The sequence below is a fragment of the Rhinolophus hipposideros genome (assembly GCF_964194185.1).
Source record: "Rhinolophus hipposideros genome assembly, chromosome: 5".
In the NCBI taxonomy this organism is placed as follows: Eukaryota; Metazoa; Chordata; class Mammalia; order Chiroptera; family Rhinolophidae; genus Rhinolophus; species Rhinolophus hipposideros.
The window spans coordinates 50,971,377-50,993,009 of record NC_138051.1 but is presented as its reverse complement, the minus strand read 5'-3'; the positions used below and the strand labels follow the sequence as shown (position 1 = coordinate 50,993,009).

General features: G+C 38.1%; 1 protein-coding gene across 1 annotated transcript in view; it reads left to right on the top strand.

Moving 5' to 3' along the window:
- The window catches only part of ALDH1A2 (aldehyde dehydrogenase 1 family member A2), a 90,316-nt gene that overhangs the window by 54,303 nt on the left and 14,380 nt on the right, over positions 1–21,633 (top strand). The window contains exons 7-8 of the mRNA XM_081048444.1: positions 480–608; positions 735–848. Of these exons, the coding sequence (XP_080904570.1) occupies positions 480–608; positions 735–848 (243 nt within the window). The remainder of the gene's footprint in view (positions 1–479; positions 609–734; positions 849–21,633) is intronic.

Sequence of the window (21,633 nt, the reverse complement as noted above, 5' to 3'; positions counted from 1 at the left end):
GTATAGAAAAGGAGCTACCTTGAAATAGGCATTGACTTAAATATAATTCACAGCTGGAATTTTCTCTTCTAGTTCTTCCACACTGAAGAACTTTCATACCAGTCTGAAATTCCTGGTGTAAAAATCACAACTGCAAGAAAAATTTTCATATACAAGAACTTACTGGAACCAAAGTGTAGTTTTAAAAACATACGAAATAACAACAATGAAAAACCAAAACAAGATGAAGAGAAAACAAAGACTCCCTTTTTACCATGCAATTTCTGTTGGTGGGTAGTTGGAATATAGTAATTTGGATTTTCAAGGTCAGTCCTATTCTATTCTTAATGACGTAATTAAAAATCCAAACATTTCCACTTTGTGGTGGGACAAGATTTATGTTGAGGACTAGTCTGAGAAATCTGAGAAGTCACAGCTTGAAAACAAAGTTGTGGAGGAATATTTTTCCACCTATCAACCTTGAGCTTTTTTCCTTTCAGTGGAACTTCCCCCTGCTGATGTTTGCCTGGAAAATTGCTCCAGCTCTGTGCTGTGGCAATACAGTAGTTATTAAACCAGCAGAGCAAACACCACTCAGCGCGCTCTACATGGGAGCCCTCATCAAGGAGGTAAGAGAAACCGCCTTCAGGAGTTGCTCCCCCTCCCCGTGCCCTTGGGACCTACTGGAGCATATCTGATTTAATGTGCTTCATCAGCTCTCACAAGCCACGTTTCCTCCAATTCTGTTTTGTTAGGCTGGCTTTCCACCAGGAGTCATCAATATTTTGCCAGGATACGGACCAACGGCTGGGGCAGCAATAGCTTCTCATATTGGCATAGACAAGATTGCATTCACAGGGTCTACTGAGGTAGGTACCTGGGAGCCACGGGTTGAGGAGGAGTCCTGCAAATGAGTAGAGGGCTTAAAAGAACACCAAAAATGTTACCCAAGCCTCAAAGGGCGGCATTGGTATCATAGCTGGAACACCAGCGAGTGTCTAAGTAAAGGTGCACATTCACTATTTGATGCCACAGACATCTGAGCATTTTTGTGGTGCCATGTGTGTAAAACCTATCCCAGAAAAACAAACAAAACCCCATTACCTTTTGAAATTAAAGAAACACAATAGTAGAGGCAAAAACAAACAAGCAAAAAATTGTACCAGAAGAGACTGTCCCAGTGGCTGGGGTTCTGAGCACTTCTTAAATTAAGAACAATGGCAGAAGCAAGTTTAGAAGGTGGAAATCGAAGCTAATCTCTGGTAGAGATTAAAATGGAAACACAGCTTTCCTTTCTCGTTATTTTACCAGGTCCTGTAGATGCAATTGGCAAGTTACTATGCCCATGAGTCACAGGGGTGATACAGAGCAGAGGTCAGCAAACCTTTTCTATAAAAGGCCAGGTAGCAAATAGTGTGGACTTTGCAAGCAATATAGTCTCTGTTGCAGCCACTCGACTATGCCCTTGTAGCACGGAGTAGCCATAGGTAACGTATAAGCTGAGCATGGCTACAGGCCCAGAAAACTTTATTTACGGATACGGAAATTTGAATTTCATATAATTTTTACACATCACAAAATACTAATCTTCTTTTGACTTTTTCCCCGCAATCATTTAAAAACCCAAAAGCTGTTCTTCACTTGCAGGCCATACTAAAATAGGCAGCGGGCCAAATATGGCTCATGGGCCACAGTTTATTGATCCCTGCCGAGAGAGATTTCTAATAAAATGTTACCACAAAATGTCTTGGATCCGGGTAACAGAGATGATAAAAAAAAAAAGAGAGTCTGATTCACTTGATCAAGTAGAACTTCACAGATGACGTTGCCGTTGAACACAGGATGTTTGCAGGTCTCGAACAGTGAGTGCTACCTTACAGAAATATAGTGAGAGCAACGTTTGTAATATAAAATTTGCTATTAGCCACGTTAATTTTGTTTAAAAAAGAGAATGAATTTTAATAATATATTTTTTTAAATCTGATATTTCCCAAATATTTCAATTTATGATCAATATAAAAATCATTATCACAGTATTCTGCATTCTCTTCTCAATATGAAGTCTAAGAACTCTGGTATGTATTGTACATTTACAGCCCATAACCCTTCAGACCAGCAACTTATCCAGTGCTCTGTTGCCATGTGTGGTTAGTGACCCTCACAGGACAGCACAGGTCCAGGCACTTGATTATATCCTCTGATAACAGTTAATGGCACGTGGTTAAATTGACTCACGTTTTAAAATTTCATGAGATTGATTAATACACCTGAATGTTAATTCGTAGATTATTGTTTTATGTTTGTGAAGAGTTAATCCAGTTTGTTTCCAAACATTCTAGGTGTACTTGTTAACAGTAATTTTGAAATTTTAATGAAATCTGTAAACTAAAATGTGAGTGTGAAAGAGAATCATTGTTCCTATTTAAACTAGGTCTAATGCTCTGAAAAGCTTTGCAAAGGCTAGATGCTGAGACAAATTGCAGTCAGCAAGAAGTGGGCAAGACAATTATAAAAGACTGGGGCGAAACTGTACATCTAAGTAGAGTGTACACCTGGATTGCTTTGCAAACGTTTTTAAAAAACTGAAACCAGAAATCTTAAAGGCTATTGTAAGGGTATGATTTAATCAAAAAGGACAGGTGAACCCATAATTAAAGAAAAGTCCTTGGTTTTATATCCAAAGACTGGCATGTACATGTTTTTTAAACGAAAATTAGGTGCTTAAAGTATCTTTCCCTGAGTTAACCTTTTTTTCATTAACCAACCAATGGTCCCGGTTGAGTCAGTTAAGAGGCTTTGACTGTATAGTATTTTTTTAATAAAAATGAGATCATAATATGTAAAGTGAGACATCACATGTTGTATGTCAGTCCCTATAGGTCTCCTTCATTTTTTAAATGAATAGTTTTTAAAACTATTTTTTAAATAGTTGAGTATAATACTCTTGCATCAGTGTATCATAGTTTAATTCTCATTAATGTACACCAGATTTCTTTCGCTATTTTTCCCTATTACACAGACTACTGAAATAAACATTCTTGGAGATCCAAGACAAATTTATTTGTGTGTGTGTGTGTGTGTGTGTGTGTACACACACATACATATATATATTATTCTATTGGATATGTTTTAGAAGTGGAATTGCAAAACAAAAGGATATTTATATTTAACTTGCTTTATCACCAAGAATGCATTAGAATGGTGGTTTCATTTTTACGATGTCTTTATATATTAAGTTTGTTAATCTTCTGTTTCTTGTAGAATTTGCAAATATTCCCAGTTAGTTTTCTGTTTCTTAAATTTTAAAAATAGAGTTGTTTGCCATGCACAATTTTAAATTTGTGTGTAGTCATACCTTTCCGTCTTTCTCTTAATGGCTTTTGGGCTTCCTGTCATCTTTAAAGAAACCCCTTCAAGATTATACAAATGGTCCTTAACATATTCTTTCAGTACCTTTAGGTTTTTGTTTTTGTTTAAATCTTTAATCTGGCTGGAATTTATTTTCATGTATAATGAAAGGCAAAGCCTAAGTTTATTTTTCTATATGTGAGTATTCAGTTACTTCCACACCGTTTATTAAACAATCCCTTTGTAGCTCATTTGAATGTAACATTAACATTATGTGAAAAATTTTCGTATATACATGTTTCTGTTTGGGGACTCAAAATTTTATTTGTCTATTCTTTCACTAGTGTCAGATCACTTTAATTACTAGGTTTTAAAAAGATGTGTTGCAATATGGTAGGCAGGATTACCCCGGTTTTTAGTTTTCCAAAGCCTCTTGCCTATTCTTACCTATTCTCTCAGATCAAATTTCAAATCGATTTTCTAAGCACCTTTCCTTCTTCCCAAAAACCCTCATTGGAATTTTGATTGGTGTTACATTACCTGTCTGTTAAATTGAGGGTAAGCCCTTTCTTTACAAGATTGACTTCTCATCTAGGAACGTGGTATAAATCTCTTATTTGTTTTGTCATGTTCGTCACACATCTCATCATATAAACATTAGGCATTTCTTGATAAATTAATTTCTAGGCATTTAACTTTTTCTTCCAAGATATTTCAGTCTAAAAACTGAGCACGTTCAGGCCACACAAGTAGTGGCATAGTGAATCAGTAACAACATAATGCTTGTTTCCAGGCTGCTTGCATTCTAATCTCTGTTTTGCCATTTAAGATTTTTTTTTAACTTTTATAAAGACTTTATTGAAGGACAGTTTAATGTGCCCACTTCAGTATCAAGTGTATACATTCATGTAACCATAACCCAAATCAAGACACATAATTTTTCCATTCCCAGACAACCACCGATCCTTTTTATTTATTTTGCCAATTCTAGAATTTCATATAAATGGAATAATATAATAAATAATATAACATGTACTCTTCTGTGTTCTTTTTTTGATTTTTGTTCAATATTTAATGAATGATTGATACAGTTGCGTTTAAATCTCCCATCTTAATTTTTGTTTTCTACTTGTCCCATCTGGCATTTTGTTCCTTTTTCCCTTTTTTTCCTGTCTTTTTTTGAATGAATTGAGTATCCCATTTTACATTTTATTTTGGATTATTAGTTATACCTCTTTTTTAAAGCGGTTGCTGTAATAATTACAATACAATGTGCATCCTAACCACAGTCTATCATTAAATAATAATATGTTATTTCATATACAATAGGAACTGTACAACAGAATTTTTCCACTTGTCATCCATCATTTATGCTATTTTTAATGCTATTTTTGTCCTATAATTTACTAGTACATATGTTATATACCCCACAGTACATTGCTACTTATTTTGTTCATCCAGTTTTTTGAAATATTTTTAAAATGAGAAAACAAAATTAGTTTACATTTACTTACTCACTTGCACTTGTGGCCCTTTTCTTTTATTCTGCATAGGTCCAAGCTCTTTTTCTGAGATTGTTTTCTTTCTGGGGAAAGAACTATAACATTTCTTATGCTGCAGGTCTGTTAGTGATGGATTCTGTCACTTTCGTTTGTCTGAAAATTTCTTTATCGCATTTTCATTCTTTTAATAAATGTTTTTTTCTGAATATAGAATTCTGATTTGACAGTTTTTATTTTCTTTTACTTTCAACATTTTAAATATGTCATTCTGTTTTTTTTTTTCTTACTTGCAGTGTTTCTAATGAGAAGTTAGTAGTCATTCTTACCTTTGTTTGTACTGTACATAATGTTTTTCCTCTGGCTGCTTTTAAGATAGTCTCTTTTTACTGGTTTCCAGCAATTTGATTATGATGTGTCTCTGTGTAGTTTTCTTTCTTTCTTTCTTTCTTTCTTTCTTTCTTTCTTTCTTTCTTTCTTTCTTTCTTTCTTTCTTTCTTTCTTTCTTTCCTTCCTTCCTTCCTTCCTTCCTTCCTTCCTTCCTTCCTTCCTTCCTTCCTTCCTTCCTTCCTTCCTTTCCTTCCCTCCCTCCCTCCCTCCCTCCCTCCCTCCCTCCCTCCCTCCCTCCTTCCTTCCTTCCTTCCTTCCTTCCTTCCTTCCTTCCTTCCTTCCTTCCTTCCTTCTTTCCTTCCTTCGTTCCTTTTTTCTTTTCCTTCCTTCCTTCCTTCCTTTCCTTCCTTCTTTTCCTAACTGATGTTCATTGAAAATTCTTGGATCTACGTATGAGTTTATTTTATAGTTGGATCTGTGAGTTTATAGTTTTCATCAAATTTGGAAAACTTTGTTATTTTCTTGAAATACATACATATATATATATATATGTATATATATATATATATATATATATATATATATATATATATATATATATATATATTCATGTCTGTTACTTTTTGAAAGGATGCTAAACATTGTTACCATTACATTATTGGACATGTGGATTTTGTTGTTATTCTATAGAGTGCTGGACTTTTTTCCGTGACAGGTGGTTAAGTAACTTACAGTACAACTTGAGCTTTTTGACACTTAATTTTAAGCTTTGTTAGGGCTAGTTTATCTTTACCAAGATACTAAAATTTAGTTGGATTGCTAAATTAAGGTTCTTCTGGAGTTTCTTCTGAATGTTCCTAATGTCCAACAAGGTCTTTTCCCCTCGGGTAGTCGAAACCCAATGTTTGTCTCTTAGCCCTATATGAGCTCTGGGAATTATTCCGCATATAGATTACCTTGTATTTTTTCTTATTCTAATTTCATAGTCTTGTTCTATGTATTCCCAGCTTAGCAGTCAGCCAAAGACTCAAGGGACCCCCAGGCTGATTTCTGGACCTCATTCTCTCCCTCTGGTACGAAGCCCTTCACATTTTAGTCACCCCAGCCTCTGAAAACCCTGACCTATTTCATCAATACAGTGATACCACTTTCATTCTACTTGGTCTCCCCATCCCATGCTGCATTCTAGAAGGTCTTTTGGCAGAAAGGTCTTCCCTTCTTTGTTCCTCTTATATCTAGAATCATAGTTCCATACTGCCTGATGTCCAGTTTGAAGAAAAAATGTCATGTACTTTTCTAGTTGTTTACAATGGCAGGGCAAATCCAGGGCCAGCTACTTCATTATGACCAGAAGCAGAAGTCCCTATTGCATCATTTTACTACTTTTGATATTGTTCTTTGATTTCTTTCTCTAGGTTTTAGGTGGATTTCTTGTGCTCATAGTTTATCATTGCCTCATACTAGCTATACTACAGTCAATGAGGTTACAAATTTATTTCCTTCAGTTGATATACTTTAAGACTGAATAGTACAACCGTAAAGACATTTGGATTCAGAAAAGTCCTCGGTTTATTTGGTATAGAATATTTAAAAAGTACTTTAGCCCATTAAATAACTCTTAATCTTCTTGGGTGAACTGATTTGCTTATCAGTTTAGTGTTGATTTTTTTAAATTATTATTTATTTTAGCTTTGGTTTCAGAAGATGACAGTTTCTGGTAATATATATAGATTTGGGTGGGGGATAGGAGTCTCTTTGGAATCTATCCCACAGGCATTCTCTCTACTTCAAGGAGTATCTGATGGGTAGTCAACATGCATTATAAATATTTGTTAGCAACACCAAGGAGGAAAGACTGAATTTGAGAAACAGAGGTTTAATCTCAGAGCTAGAGGTAATGTAGCAAATGGAGCACTTTCCTTCTTTAAAATGCCACCAAAAGCTTAGGGTTTACTATCTTTTACTTTGTAGCTATACGATTATGGACCAGTCACTGAATTCTGTGCAAAATTGGCTTAATAATGGTAAACACATATGTTTCTCAGGGTTGTGAGAATTAAATGCAATATGAGCTTTGTAAATTGTGAGGAGCAAGCAAATGTTGCCATGTTTCCCTGAAAATAAGACCTAGCCGGACAATCAGCTCTAATGCGTCTTTTGGAGCAAACGTTAATATAAGACCTGGTTTTATATAATGTAATTTATAATATAATGTGATATGATATGATATGATATGATATGATACCAAGTCTTGTATTAGTTTTTGCTCTAAAAGACGCATTAGAGCTGATTGTCCGGCTAGGTCTTATTTTCAGGGACACACAGTAGTTTGTAATATGACTTCATCATTCCAAGAAGGGAGAGATCTCTGGGGGTTGGATGGTCTGTCAAGGCTTAAAGAGAAAGAGGGGTTTGATACAGGTCTTGTTAGGATACGGATAAGTAGAGCGAATTGGGGAAAAGGCTCAGTATTAGTAAACAACCAGAGGCTGGAGAGTATAGACAGTGCTAGTGGAATAGAGTGGGGATTGGGGAGGGCTTGGGGAGAAAGGTTGGGAGGAAGATGAACTTGAAAGGAAGATTCTGCAAATCAAGCCTTTGAAGAGATTTCTTGGTTAAAAAATTGAGGTCAAAGTCTAGAAGACCTTCCAGACAAAGACATCACATGAAAAGTATACACTAATATCCTTTATAAATTATAGACACAAAAAATACTAGCAAACAGAATCCAGTGACATATGAAAAGGATTATACACAATGACCAAGTGGGATTTATCCCAGGCATGCAATGTTGGTTTAACATCCAAAAATCAGTCAACGTAATACTCCATATTGATAAAATAAAGGACAAAACCACATAATCATCTCCATCCACACAAAAAAAGCATTTGAGAAAATCTTAACACCACACAGAAACTTGTAAGAAATATTATTCCTAATTGCCAAAAAGTAGAAACAATCTAGATGTCCATAAAATAATAGTTGATAGACAGATTGTTATATATCTATATCCAAATAATGGGATATTATTCAGCCATAAAAATTGAATGAAGTACTGATACATGCTACAGAATGGATGAACCTTGAAAATGTTATGTTAAAAGAAAAAAAAAAAACCTCATAAAAGGCCATATATTGTATCACCCTATTTGAAATGTCCAGAATAAGCAAATCATAGACAAAAAGTAGATTAGTGGTTTCCCAAGGCTGGAAAGAGGGAAGAATGAGGGAATGACTGCTAATGGAAATGGAGTTTATTTTTGGATTCCTGAAATGTTCAAGAATTAGATAGCAATAATCATTGTGATGGTTGCACAACTCTCTGAATATACCAAAAACTATTGAATTGTACACTTCAAAAGTGACTTTTAAGGTATGTGAATTACAAAGCTGTTAAAATGGATGATTTTAAGAACACATTTAAGTCTTTAAATTGTGATTATTAATAGCCAACCTTGATTGAGCACTTACTGTGTGCCAGGAACCTACTAAGTGCTTTGCCTATATCATCTCACTACATCTACGCAGGTGAGTAGAGTTTGGCTGGGAGAGGTTAACTTACCTGTCCATGGTCTCATGTTAGTCAGTTGTAGGTCTGAGAATCATAGCCAGAGCCCATACTCCAAATTACAGTGCTACACTGCCTCTCTAGCTAAGGGCTTTACACCATCCCGTAGAAGAGGGAGCTGCTACAAATCAGGAAGCACATATCAAAACGCGTACTTAGAAAGGATAATCTCTCAGTGGAACATGTTTTGTTCAAACCATGGTCAAAAGTATCTAATTCTGAAAGGTCATAGACACTGTTCTAACTCAAACTTTTCCCCCTTTTTCAAAATTTACTTTAAATTTGCATCTTTAGCCTCTTTAAATCTCATTTGATACATTATGCGTCCATCTGACATTCTCTAGTATAGGACTTAAAGTTTCAAACCCAAGCTGTCTTAAATCAATTCCACAAACATTTATTGAGCTCTTATTACATGTCAAGTACCATGCTAGACCTTAGAGAACCTGTGCGATTCAATCTAACCCAGGTGGTAATCTGTGAATATGTAGCTAATATAGTGTCGTGTGTATGGGCGGGTGGAGGAAGAGAAGACTAATTCTACACCATTTTACTTAAAAATGTTTCAACATGCTTTCTCGCCTTTAATTCTAAGGCTAGAACTAAAATTCTCTTGTACAACATGGTTTTCCAATGTATTTGGCATTAAGGAGCAAATATTGTTAGTTCAACATATTTAAACTTAAATGAAAAGCTAATTCATGCAAAGATAACAATATTTAAGGAAAAGATAATTCTACATCTTAATCTACAATTGTTAATATTCACAGCTGGAAAAATGTAGGTCTATCGTCCTTTTCTCTTTGGAGAAAATGAAATTGTAGAGGTGTGGGAACCAAAGTACAAAAGGACTTGGAGGAACCCCAGCTGGGGGACCCTTGTGAGTAGTGTGTTGCTTGATATTGGCAGATAATCAACAAATACTAGTATCGTTCAATTCTCAGGAATCATTTCCCATGCCTGATATTAAGGACCAGCACTTTCAAAAACCTCAATACGTATTTGGCTGGAATGTAAAATGGGAGATTAGGTTTCACTGTTGCCTCTTAATAGCAAATGCAGTGTTCGTTGTTGTTTTTTTTGTTTTTTTTTGGTCATTTCAGGCAGGTCTACTTTTAACAGGCATTCAAACTCGAGAGCTATAGATGTGGTACTGATTCAGTGCATATCCTCTTCCGGAAGTGAAAAGCCTTTATAGAGATGGGAAAAACCCCCAAACCCAGCCCTGCGAACCTGTCACGACAGATGGGACGTGTTGAGGAGTTAGTGTGTCTGACTTCCTAGTGCCCTGGACACTTGGTGGAGGGAGCCAGCGCCCGACAACAGATGTTCACTGATTGCTAAACACTTAGTTCCAGTGTGGTGAACATATTTAATAGTGAAAGGGACACAAAAATGTGCAGAAATTAAGTAAAATGTTAGGTTTTCCCCTGTACCTATTTCCCATAAATCACCTTTCTAATCCTCAGTCTATAATACTTTCACTTACTTTCAGGCTAAGTCAGTTTCCATCTACAAAACTATCCAGTAGCTTATTATAAGCGAAGATAATAATTGAGCTGAAGAGTTAATCAATATAATCAGTCTAATGATCAACAAAAACCTCTTCATAGAAGTTTACATGGATTTAGGAAGTTAAGAGTTTGAGTTCAGCTTGAGTTAATTTCTTTCAATTCTTTGTTTAGAGACTCTTAAAGGAAAAATAGTATCCCTCATTGCTGAGCTAAAATAAAAACTTGAAAGAGCGCTGTATCACAACACTGTACTTTGCCTCTCTAAAAAATACTAGGGGAAATCATCACTTTTTCAATAAGAAATTCCAAACAGTCTTCAAATCATATTAAAAGCAATCAAGATTAAATATGTCAGATCCATATCAGAAAACTAGATGTAATTAAAACCTCTATAATGATTGTGTAGAGTTGTTCACAATACATGTTGTTATTTAATTTTTTTCAGCCCTCAGAGTTCATGCCAATAGATAAGGGATGATTGTATCTAATTCACAGATTGTGAGGATGAAATAAACTAGTATATCTAATGTGTTTAGCACAGGGCCTCATTCTTAGTAAAGTGTCAGTAAATATTAGCTGTCATTGTTTTCTGCTTATTTTAAAGTGAAATTTATAGAATCATTTCTGCTTGAGAAAGTGTGGTGTAAATATAAGGGGGCTGGATTCAGCTGACCTTGGATGAAATCCTACCTCTCCTGTGTGTGACTTTGGCAAATCATTCAGTTTTTCTGATCTCTCATTTCTTCATCTATTAAGAGGGGCTATGAATAACTCCTTATAGGTTTATTTGTGGATTAATTGAGGCAATGTATTTGAAAGTTCAAGTCCTATTGCTTGGCACACTGTAAAAACTCAGTAAGTATTAGTTGAATCTGAAACTTCCATTTGTAAAGAATATGTCTGTCAAACTGATTGCTGTTCGCCTCTGGCAGTTTTACTTTCCTTTTGTTTGTTTTATGGCTTTTATAAATATTTTGCAAATATTTTTGTCTTCTAATAAATATTTGGTTTTTTGTTTGTGTTTTCGCTGTTCTATTTCACTTTTTGGAAGATTGCCCAGGTGCTTGCTTGGATAAACTGATTTTGAATCTTTTTTTTTTTTTAACTTTTATTTATTTAAATGTGCTTTTCCAGGACCCATCAGCTCCAAGTCAAGTAGTTGTTTTCAATCTAGTTGTGGAGGGTGCAGCTCACAGTGGCCCATGTGGGGATCTAATCAGCAACCTTGCTGTTAAGAGCACCGTGCTCTAAACAACTGAACCACCGGACACCTTTTTTTTTTTTTTTTAAGGAGACTAGTGTACTCGATTTAGAGAGTAGTGCTGAAAGAGGACACTTGGTACCTATTAAGGCACTTGCTTATGATTCTGCTATGGCCTAGAGTGGGGGCTACTCCTTCAACCTGTTTGCCAGAACTGAATTCTGGTGTAGGGAGAAATTTCTCCGCAGCAAAGTGTAATGTAGTTATTACTGTTTTCCAGGACTGCTTCTCCTACAGTGAAGTGGGGATGGGGGAGAACAGTGGAGGGGGGAGGAGCTTGTTTAAATGCAGATTCCTGGGCACCACCCAAGATCTTTTCAGAACATTTGGAAATGGGATCCAGGAATGCTCATTTTAATAAGCTCTCCTAGTGATTTTTATGTTCGTTAATTCAAGAATTGCTAGTTTATACACAATATGAGTAGTTGGGTCATACTTCAGAGTATGTTCTTAGGTCCGTTTAGGAAAAAAACTACAGTCTGAGTTTGTTAATCTGTGCTAAAATAAAACGTTTGTTTAAAATACCAGGTACCACTCATATTGTCTGCTGTGTCTGTGGGTTCATTCCAGCAATAATCTCTCTCTCAAGCACCTGAAGGAAGAAAGACTAACTCAAAATTACTTTAGCAAAGCAAAGACATGGTCCAGAGCATTCCTGATGTCTATGAATTACTCAACAAAGAAACAAACAAAAAATGCCAGTATTTTATTAGAAGTTTGCAAATATTTCCAAAAGTTCATACATACTACAAAACTATACAGTATTGGCAATTTGGGAAAACAGCTGACTGAACTTAGGAACTAATTGCCCTGTAAGCAGAGTTCTGCTCTGATTATATTTCTCAGATAGAAGCTGTAACTCACACAGGGCAACTGTAAAGTGCTAAGACTTATCTCCATGGGCTACATACACCTGATGAACAAGCAACATGGCCGCTCCTCTGCTGCTTTTCAGTCTGTGTGTAGTTAATAACATTTTCTCTCATTCCTGCTCCTCGTGTGCTAGAGTAGCCCTACGCACTAACAGGCTTGCTAGCTGCAAAAGAGATGACTTCGTTCATCTTAGAACTAAGATTCCTCTTTCATCTAATAATCGTTTTGATTTCCTACTGCCAGACATTGGTAAAGGTGTCTTTAAATCACTCCTTATTTTCCAAATAAAGCAATTCAGGTTCACCCAGCATGTGAAATAGAATGGAGTTCTTTATGAGCTTATTCCTCCCTCTCTTCTCTAGTTCCTCTGTGCTCCAGGTCTGTACCCCAGAGGATTTCTAAGTTTAGCACAGCTCTAGTGCCATCGCACAAACCTCACTATGCACCCAGGACCATTATGTGCAGAAGTTGTTCAAGGGAACGCAGGGACTCAGCTAATGAATTCGTAGATAATTTTTACCCTCCTGGCTGAGCTGGTCTGATTTTCTTTCCACATGGAATTTTCTGTTGATTTAGCCCTCATCTGCATAAAAGCACTATTCCTATAAGCAGTTCCAAGGTTCATTTTACTCATAAGTATTGGTTTCTGAACATGGAAGTTAACCACCATTTTCCTCTTTGACTCTCTTCGCTATAAGACCATCAGTATAGAAGATTTTTCAACCATAGTAACCTAATTGGTCCATTTGATGTTTTTACATACCAATAAAAAATAATCCAGTGAGTGAGTCAATGCTAACATTTCATTTAGAATATTTCCTTGAAATAGCTCCCTTATAATAATTAGCCCTTCTTTTGAGCTCCAGACTTCTGTGTCTAACTGCAGCGTGGATGATATCTCTACTTGGCTGTCCAGACTCCTTAAGGTAACAGACTCATTGACTTATGACTTGGCCCTTGTACCTTCGCTTACGCTCTAGCCTTACCAGGCTGTCTGAAAACCCCCGAATATAAAGCACTTTTCACAGCTTTGTGACTTTGCATATGCCATTTCTTCTGTGGAAATGACCTCGTTTCCCTTACCCACTCAGTGAGTCCTTAGTTCAATGATTTTGTTCTATGCACTTCTGTGCATATAAATGAGGACGGGTCAACATCTATAGTGATTATAATGCTTTATTCTTATGTAGATTTATAATCTCAAATGTTGCCTCATTTTAGTTCTGACATCTTTTCTTTTGTTGGCCTCTGATCTTCTGTTTTTATTTTCACCACCTTTTCTTTCTTTTTTTCCTCTTCACTTGTTCTCTTTCCCCTTTAGGCTCTAATTATTTTAAAATTTAATTAATTTATTCAGTTATTTTACTTATACAATTATTTTAAGATCTATTCATGTTATTGCATATATCAATTCATTTCTTCATTTCTTTTTATTGCTGAGTAGAATTCCGTTTTATGGTTACGAGTATATCACAGTTTGTTTACCCACTTACCTGTCGATGGACATTTAGGGCATTTAGGTTGTTTCCAGTTTGGGACTACTATAAATCAAAGCGTCTATGAACATTTCATGTGCAAGTCTCTGTGTGTGTGTGTGTGTGTGTGTGTGTGTGTGTGTGTTTCCTTTTCTCTTGGTTAAATACCTAGGAATGCAATTGCTGGATCATATTAGGTTAGAAACTACTAAATTGCTTTCCAAAGTGGGTGTACCAACTTACATACCTACCAGCAACGTATAAGAAAGACTTCTAACAACTTCACACCCTCGCCAACATTTGCTATGGTCATTAATTTTAGCCATTCTAATAGGTGTATAGAGTTTTCTCATTGTAGCTTTAACATAGGAAATTCTTCACCTTCACAAGAAGAACAGTAAAAACTCAATATGTCATCTTCAAAGACGCAGCTATTCAATGGGGCAAAAGAGGGAGAGAAGGGAGAATTTGGCAAAGAGGATGAGGTGGAAGGAGGCCCTGTGAAGTGTTTTGCTGTTAGGAAAATTCACAACAGTGAAGTAGCTTACAGCAGTGTGCATAGAGCAAGTTTCAGCTGAATTTTTGTGACAGAGCCTACATTTGATATTTCTCCGTCTAGAGAGGCTTACATTCACTCGGAGGGGAACCAATCCTGTGGCTTTTGGAGTATCTCTTAGTTTCTTCTCTGGAATGATGTCATTGACAAGAAAGGACCTGAGGGAGAAGCATTTGTCTGGAATCTGAAAGCCAACTTATAATTATCCATATTAAGAGTGGCAAGTGGAGAATTTTCATAGGCAAATGAAATAATCATATAATCCCCTTGCAGCTTACAGTTTTTGACTTCTTTATCCATCTACCCTTTTTAAATTTTGTAGGCTACTTGCGAAATTGTATAGATTCTCTGAGGAAACATGTCACTTAAATATAGATTAGAACATGGATCCTGTTTTGTTTACCCTATGGAGAGGGGACCTGTTGGTACATCACAAAATGTCTGGAACAGTCAGCAACAGGAAGCTTATTTGAGGTGGCTGCTTTCCATTTACTTTAGCAAAAGGCCTTTTAAAAGCAAACAGAGTTACTCATGTTAAAGGTGGGATTAATTTCTACTTATGCAGCTAAATACATGTAAATATTTAATAAGTGAATGTGAAGGGGCTCTAATAAACACAGAGTCAATAAACAACCTCAATAAAGTACAGGAAAACAGTTTGCATTTTGCTTTGTATGGTGTTTTCTTTATTCAGTTAGATTAACAAACCATGATTTCATCATTAGTCAACAAGATAGTAGAGAGACCATCAAAGCAAACTACAGGAGAGTCCAGATTGATTCGTGCCAAACAAATGTTTGTAGCTAACAGCTGTATTATCACTGATTCTAATTTACGCAGCCGGGGTTCTCCTTTCATTTCCTAAGTGAGATGAATGTCACGTTGCATGATATGGACACCCTTTCTGCTGCTTGAGTAATGAATCAGGTCAGCTCTCCCTGCGCAATCTCCTATCTGTAGGCGGAGGAAGAACCAGCCTGCTACAGCTTTAGCTACTTTTCACAACAGCTAATGGGCCTCTTTCTAAGGTCGTATGAGTCCACTAGTAAACATCCAGCATTGGAATCAAATATACCAGTCTGATGTGTCCAAACCTTTGGATTTACAGGTTTTAAATTACTAGCTTTCTTCCTTTTCTTCTTTAATACTTAAGTCTAAACTTGAATGCCGAAGAAGAAGTATGCTGTAGTCTCTGCTTGCTACCTGCAGCTCCTTGATTGTAGTAGGTTTCTCTTCGCAGTTCTCAGGCTGAGTACAGACAGGTCCTAAGATGCCCTCTCTGTAGTTCACCTTGGCAGTGGGACTGACATGTAGTACCATTGACTGGAGTATGCCAGGCTGTTCCTATCAAAGCAGACCAAAAAAATCAAAATCTCGATTTTAAAAATGTATTTGAAATAGAAAGGGAGAGTCTTACGTAATAGAAGGATGGCTAACTGTACGGGGCAGTCGATCAAGAATGTCTCTGTTAGTTGTGGACAGTATGTTAAGTGATCAGAATTGCAGTCGTGACAGAGGGGACCCAATCTCCCAGAGAACATCTGGAGAAGAGAAGTAGGAGCCGCAGAGAGAAGCAGAAAGAGCCTGGTGTGGGCGCCTGGGCCCACTCTTGGCTCTGCCGCTCACTACCTGTCAGCAAGACATTTCTTAACCTCTCTGAGTCATCGTTTGGTTTTTGTTCTTTCTTACTTTCTTTTTTTTTTTTTTTTAACTCTAAAATGGGGTAATCATTCTTGCCTCACAGGATTGTCACGAAGATTAAATAATGTTTGTGAGAACAAGCAGCACAGAATAGGTGCTCAATAAATGATAATGTTAAATTAGAAAACAGAACTAACAGTGAAAGATTAGACAGTATGAGAGAAGTGCCCTTAAAGATTCATTTATCTCGTGCTTTTTAACCTTAGCAACACGTTAAAATGTTCTTGGAAACGTTTTAAAAATACTCATGCCTAGGTGCTGCTCCACGTCAGACAGAGATCAGAATCTCTGGAGGTAGAGACCAGACATAGAAAGAGTCTGAGTGCTTGAGAATGCCCATTTGCCATCAGTGTTAGAGCCACGAAACCATGCCCTTCATTAAAGATGCAGAAGATTAAGCCAAAGGTAAGTAAGAAGAGGAAAGCTCAGGATCATTCTGTTAGTTGTGGCAAAGCGGAGCCTTGGACGTAGGTGTCCTGTGTTCCAATCTCTCACTTCTGTTTTCCAAAAGACTTCACGCTCTCTGATTTCCAGGGATGTCATGAGCAGCTGTCATGTCCTGGGCCATGTTGAAAATCATGTGTGTGTATGTATGTGTGTCTGTGTGTGTATTGTGTGTGTACACAACAGAGTCCCTCACAAATTTAGTCTAGTGGGGAAGACAGCTATTAAACAAAAACAGTGTGGGAGTTACGTAGGATCAGCCAGCTGAACAGGAACCCCAAACCCTGTGGGAAGGGTAGGTCCAGAAAGCTAGCTTCTCAGAGGAGGTGGCACAGGTAGGTCTGAAAAATGAGTTTATCAAGTAAACAAGGGGAGGAAAGGCATTTCAGGCAGAAGAAACAGCTTATACAAAGACACAGAGCCATATTCTAGAAAGGGCAGGTGGTTTCATGTGGCTGCAGTGATGGGTGTGTAGTAGTGGGAATAGAAAGGAAGAGGCTGGAAATGTAGTTAGTGGCAATATTGGTTTTCAAAGTCTGAATTTCACAAGTAAAGTTTTGAAATTGTTGTTACCACCTAAATTAAAGGAACTGCTTAGATGCCTTGGTCCTATTACTTTCTGGTGGGAATCTGAACAGATTGATTTGGCCTGTTATTTCTGGATATTTCAGAAAGACAAGAAATATTCAGTTATACACATTTTTGGCATTTCTGCTTCCATCATAGTCAGAACTAGTGAGTACAACAATGAAAATTAAGAAAATAGAGAAGGGAAGAAGCATAGAGTCAATGTGTTTGGGGTTTAAGAAGTGAAAATATATTGCAGAAAGCAAGCATCTTCAACCAGTTTATTGAGAGCTCGACTAGAGATTTTTCTATTTTTTAAAAAGGTGGGATAGCTCTGAGAAGGAATCCACCCTGATGTGTGTAATTAACTAATCAAGAAAAAGATCTCTGAGAAGAAACCCAGGCCAATATGAGTAATTAGTTAACTAATGAATAGAAAAAAAAATTTACTGAACTTTAGAAACTGTTCAGGGAGCAATAGCCTTGAATAAAAAAAAGGGCATAGACAGCTGTCCATGTTCTTTTTGTCCTGTATAAAATTATTTTCCCTGCACAGAGCCAAGCCTGCTGCAGTGCCGTGAACATGATTCTGGTACTGTGGCTCGTCCAGGGATACTCCTGATACCAATCTTGAAGACTGTTGAAAACCAGGATGGGACTCAGAGTTGATCTGTGTCAACATTCCTGCTGAGAACTAGCCCTGTTCCATTATGTGTGCGGGAGCCCCCAGTTCCCCGTCCTTGCCTGTTTGGGGTCCACAGATACAGCTGAGCTACCCTGCAGTGTGTGCAAAGTTAAGCAACCACACGATAGAACAGTATCTCTTACTCTTTCATAACAAGCTCTAATCGGGGAAACTAAAAAAAAAAAGATCAGATTTTTTTCCCCCTACCATTCAGTGCAGCTGTGGTGCTTTTATGAAAAACTACTTCTGCTCCATAAGGCTAAAAGAATGCAGAAGAATTGCAGACAGACTCTCAGATTGAGCAGGGGCTCCAAGAGCCCTTGGTGTCTTTTTTAACTTTTCCAACCAACTGGGATACTAAAGGACAGATTAACTGCTTGGCTTGTGCCTTCATTCATCAAATGAAGAAACTGAGGCCCAGGAGGTGATGTGGCTTTCCCCCGTTGGAGCCAAGCCAGAGTTTGTAGCTCCAAGGTCTTCTGACTCCTGTGGACCAAACTGTAGTCCAGAAACCTGGGCGTGGTTAAGATTACCCAGGTTGTCAGAGATAGGGCAGGAGGTATAAGAGTATATTGTGAAAAAGCTGATTGGAAGGAAAAAAAGATAATGAACTCAAAATTTGGTCTCTGTGCCTTTATCCTAATTAATCTGTATTCACTTACAGGATTCAGTTTCTCAAACTGTACGTTTGTCTCTATTATCTTACGGATTGCCTACTTCATCAGAATAGGGCTTGGTTTTATCAAGTCCATCCCTCTTGACTGGACTTTTAACCACTCAGAAGATCTGAGCTTCCTTGCAGTCTCATTTATCTTACCATGCACTTCCACCTTTTGATCACGTACTGAGGAGCTCAGTATGACCAGTGTAGCACATATCCTCAAGGAACCCTACTTGTTACTTTTCTCTGAGATGGGCCGGTGAATTTGACTCGGGCCTTTGTTTAGTGTCTGTATTTCGTGTGTTTTTAGACTTTCTCACTCCATAGATTTTTATTTGAGAACCTTTACATGGGATTTGTACAAGTAATAGTTTAGGTTTCTTGGCACAGGACCTATCATATTCTGTAAGCAGACACGGGCTCAGTGCTCACTTGAACTCTGTTTTTAAACATTCCTCTTTCCTACTAAGAATCCCCTGCTTTGGAATTGCATCTGTTCTCCTTCCCATCCCTCTTCTGCCCTCATGGTAATGATAATGAGTACTGCCTCCCGTTTGGGGTCATTTAACCTCGCTCCACTCACAGGGAGAATTCATGAGTCGTACTACATTCTCCAAAGAGAGTGACCTGGAAACCGAGAGTGTCATGGGAAGGCTTGCAATGCCTGATCCTGTGTCTAGTGAAGGTTGTCGCATCCTAGCCCAACCCTGTGGGTAAGGCCCAGAGTGGTCTGACTCGGGGGTTATAATCAAGTGCTGCAGAAATATAATTTCATCTGTTCAGACCTAATATTAAGTCAGACCCAGATTTTCCCCTAAGTGGACTGCAAAACTGCACTTACTGAGCACCTGCGAGGTTTATGTGGGAGTCCTCCGAGCTGTGAGTTCCTTGTCGGTAAGGGACTCTGCCCAGCATTGCACCTGGTACATAGCAGCAGAACCAAGAATATGTGTTGAATGAAGCAGATTGGTGAGAACTGGGTTTTTTCAGAGTATCCTGTCCTGAGGCCATTCCAGATGGAAGTGGTTCTCCCGTAGCCAAACACATCCAGTTCCCTCTTGAGGCTGGGCTACAACTTGACCTTCTTCCAATGACGAAGAAGAAAGGTATTATTCAGCTGTGATTTGCCTTGCAGTGTTTAGCACAAATTTGGTTTCTAAGGAAAGGCTGGCAAAGCACTGACACAGGAAAAATTATCCTTTGGTATTCTTCTTTGATGACCATAGAGGGAGCAAGATTTTTGTATAGTTACTGTAGCCATGAAAATAATCACTGGACAACATTCCTAGTGGCAAAAAATATCAACCCGTAGAGAGATTTGATGAAGGTCCGTGAGTAGGACTAACAGAAATGTAATGCCACCTGGGCCAGCAGTCTCTACCTACTCCACATATTTATTCAACGTCTTAAAATCCATGAGGCTTCCTTGCTTCTGCTTGTTTTTGTAAATGCGAATCTGAAGGCAGAATATAAGTTTTTTGTGATCATGTATGTCTTCAAAAGATGATATTTCTATTCACTTTCAAATCAGTCTGGAGTTTGAGGATGACGTTTTGGTGATATGAAACACACAGGTGCTTAGGAAATGTAGAAAGGAAGGCAGGAAGGGCAGACTGCTGGGAGGGAGGAAGGAAAAGTTGGGGGGGGAGCCCACACTTGGGCCTCAGATTCATCCTACATAGAGTCCAACAGGTCCTGCCAGGAACCATCTGAATAACCTGGTCGCATCCATTGACTTCGAACTCTTGAGTTTGCTCACCTTTAAAATGAGATAATACCTACTTTTTAGGGTTTTTGAGAGGCTAAATGAGTGAATGGATGTAAATGTCTGACACAGACCAACTCAATACATTTTCATTTTTTAATGAATAATAATTATGACTTCTAGTGATTATCTTTGATAAAGCACTTGTCTGTTTATCTTCTGGACTTTAAAAGGCATCTCCATGAATTCATATGGTTTCCTCCGGACAGGGAGAGCCACACACACTGACATTCCTCAGCAGCACAGGCAGCCATAGACGGCACCTTCTTGGGGATGCCCTGTGGTGCCGTTCCCCTGTAGCCGCCCTTACGTGCAAGTTTCCCCTCTTGCTAGGGGCTCTCAGGCTTCAGTCATAATTCTCACCTAACTGATGTTCTCTTTGCAGAACAGAGTCAGGTTCTCCTTACCTTGTGTACACTATTTTCTTCTTCAAGGATAGAGAGCATGTTTGCCTGAGAATGGGGCCTCTGTTAGCCCATCTTCCTAGGGAGTTTACCTGTGGCAGAAGAGACACGACCTGGCAAGGCAGAGAGGGGCAATCTGGCCGGTGCACAATCTGGACGTCTGCACATTTAGGGACAATGTTGGTGTTCCTTAACTCCTTGGTAAATAACATTGTTCTACAAACTAAGAGACTCTCATTTTACCCCTTTTAGAGATATTGCAACTTTTTTCCCCCAGGGTTAGGTTTCCTCAGAATGAGAGTGTATTTTATAAAAATTTTTGCCATGAGGTAGAGTAATAATAAAGCCACTAAGCATTGAATCGGGCTAATGAGTAATACTGGAGACAGGATGGAAGTCAGAGCAACAGTTGATACACATAGATGATGTGGGAGATGTGGGAGGAGGCCTGCGGTGCGAGGTCTAGTAGCACCTCCCCTGACAGTCCCCTCCCTTTCTCTGCAGGGCAGGTGAGGGGAGAAGGACTGCAGCTTCTCACACCTACATGCGGTGAACGTATGGGCCCTTACTGTATGCCCGGCCGGGTTCTAAGGACCATATATGATAAATCACTTAATCCTCAGGATAACTAAATTCGGAGGTAGATACTACTTTTTAGCTTCATTTACAGAAGAGACAGCTGAGGCTCAGAGAAGCTAAATAAATTTCCCAAGGTCACACCATTGGTGAGTGATAGAATCAGTAAAAAACCCAGGCTCCAGAGCCTTCTCTCTTCCCCACGACTCTGCACTGCTTGAGGAATTACTAGGCCTACTTGAGGATCTCCACAAGGGCATGGAGGAGTCAAACATAAATTCAGCATCTCTCCTCAAAGCTTTAAAAATACTTAATTTCCAGTAGGATCCAGGCACTTTTGTGCTTTTCATCTCAACAAGCGCAAATGGCAATATGGGCTATAGTGTGGCTTGGCATTTTCCGTAAAGTGACCTCTGCCCTCTAGTAG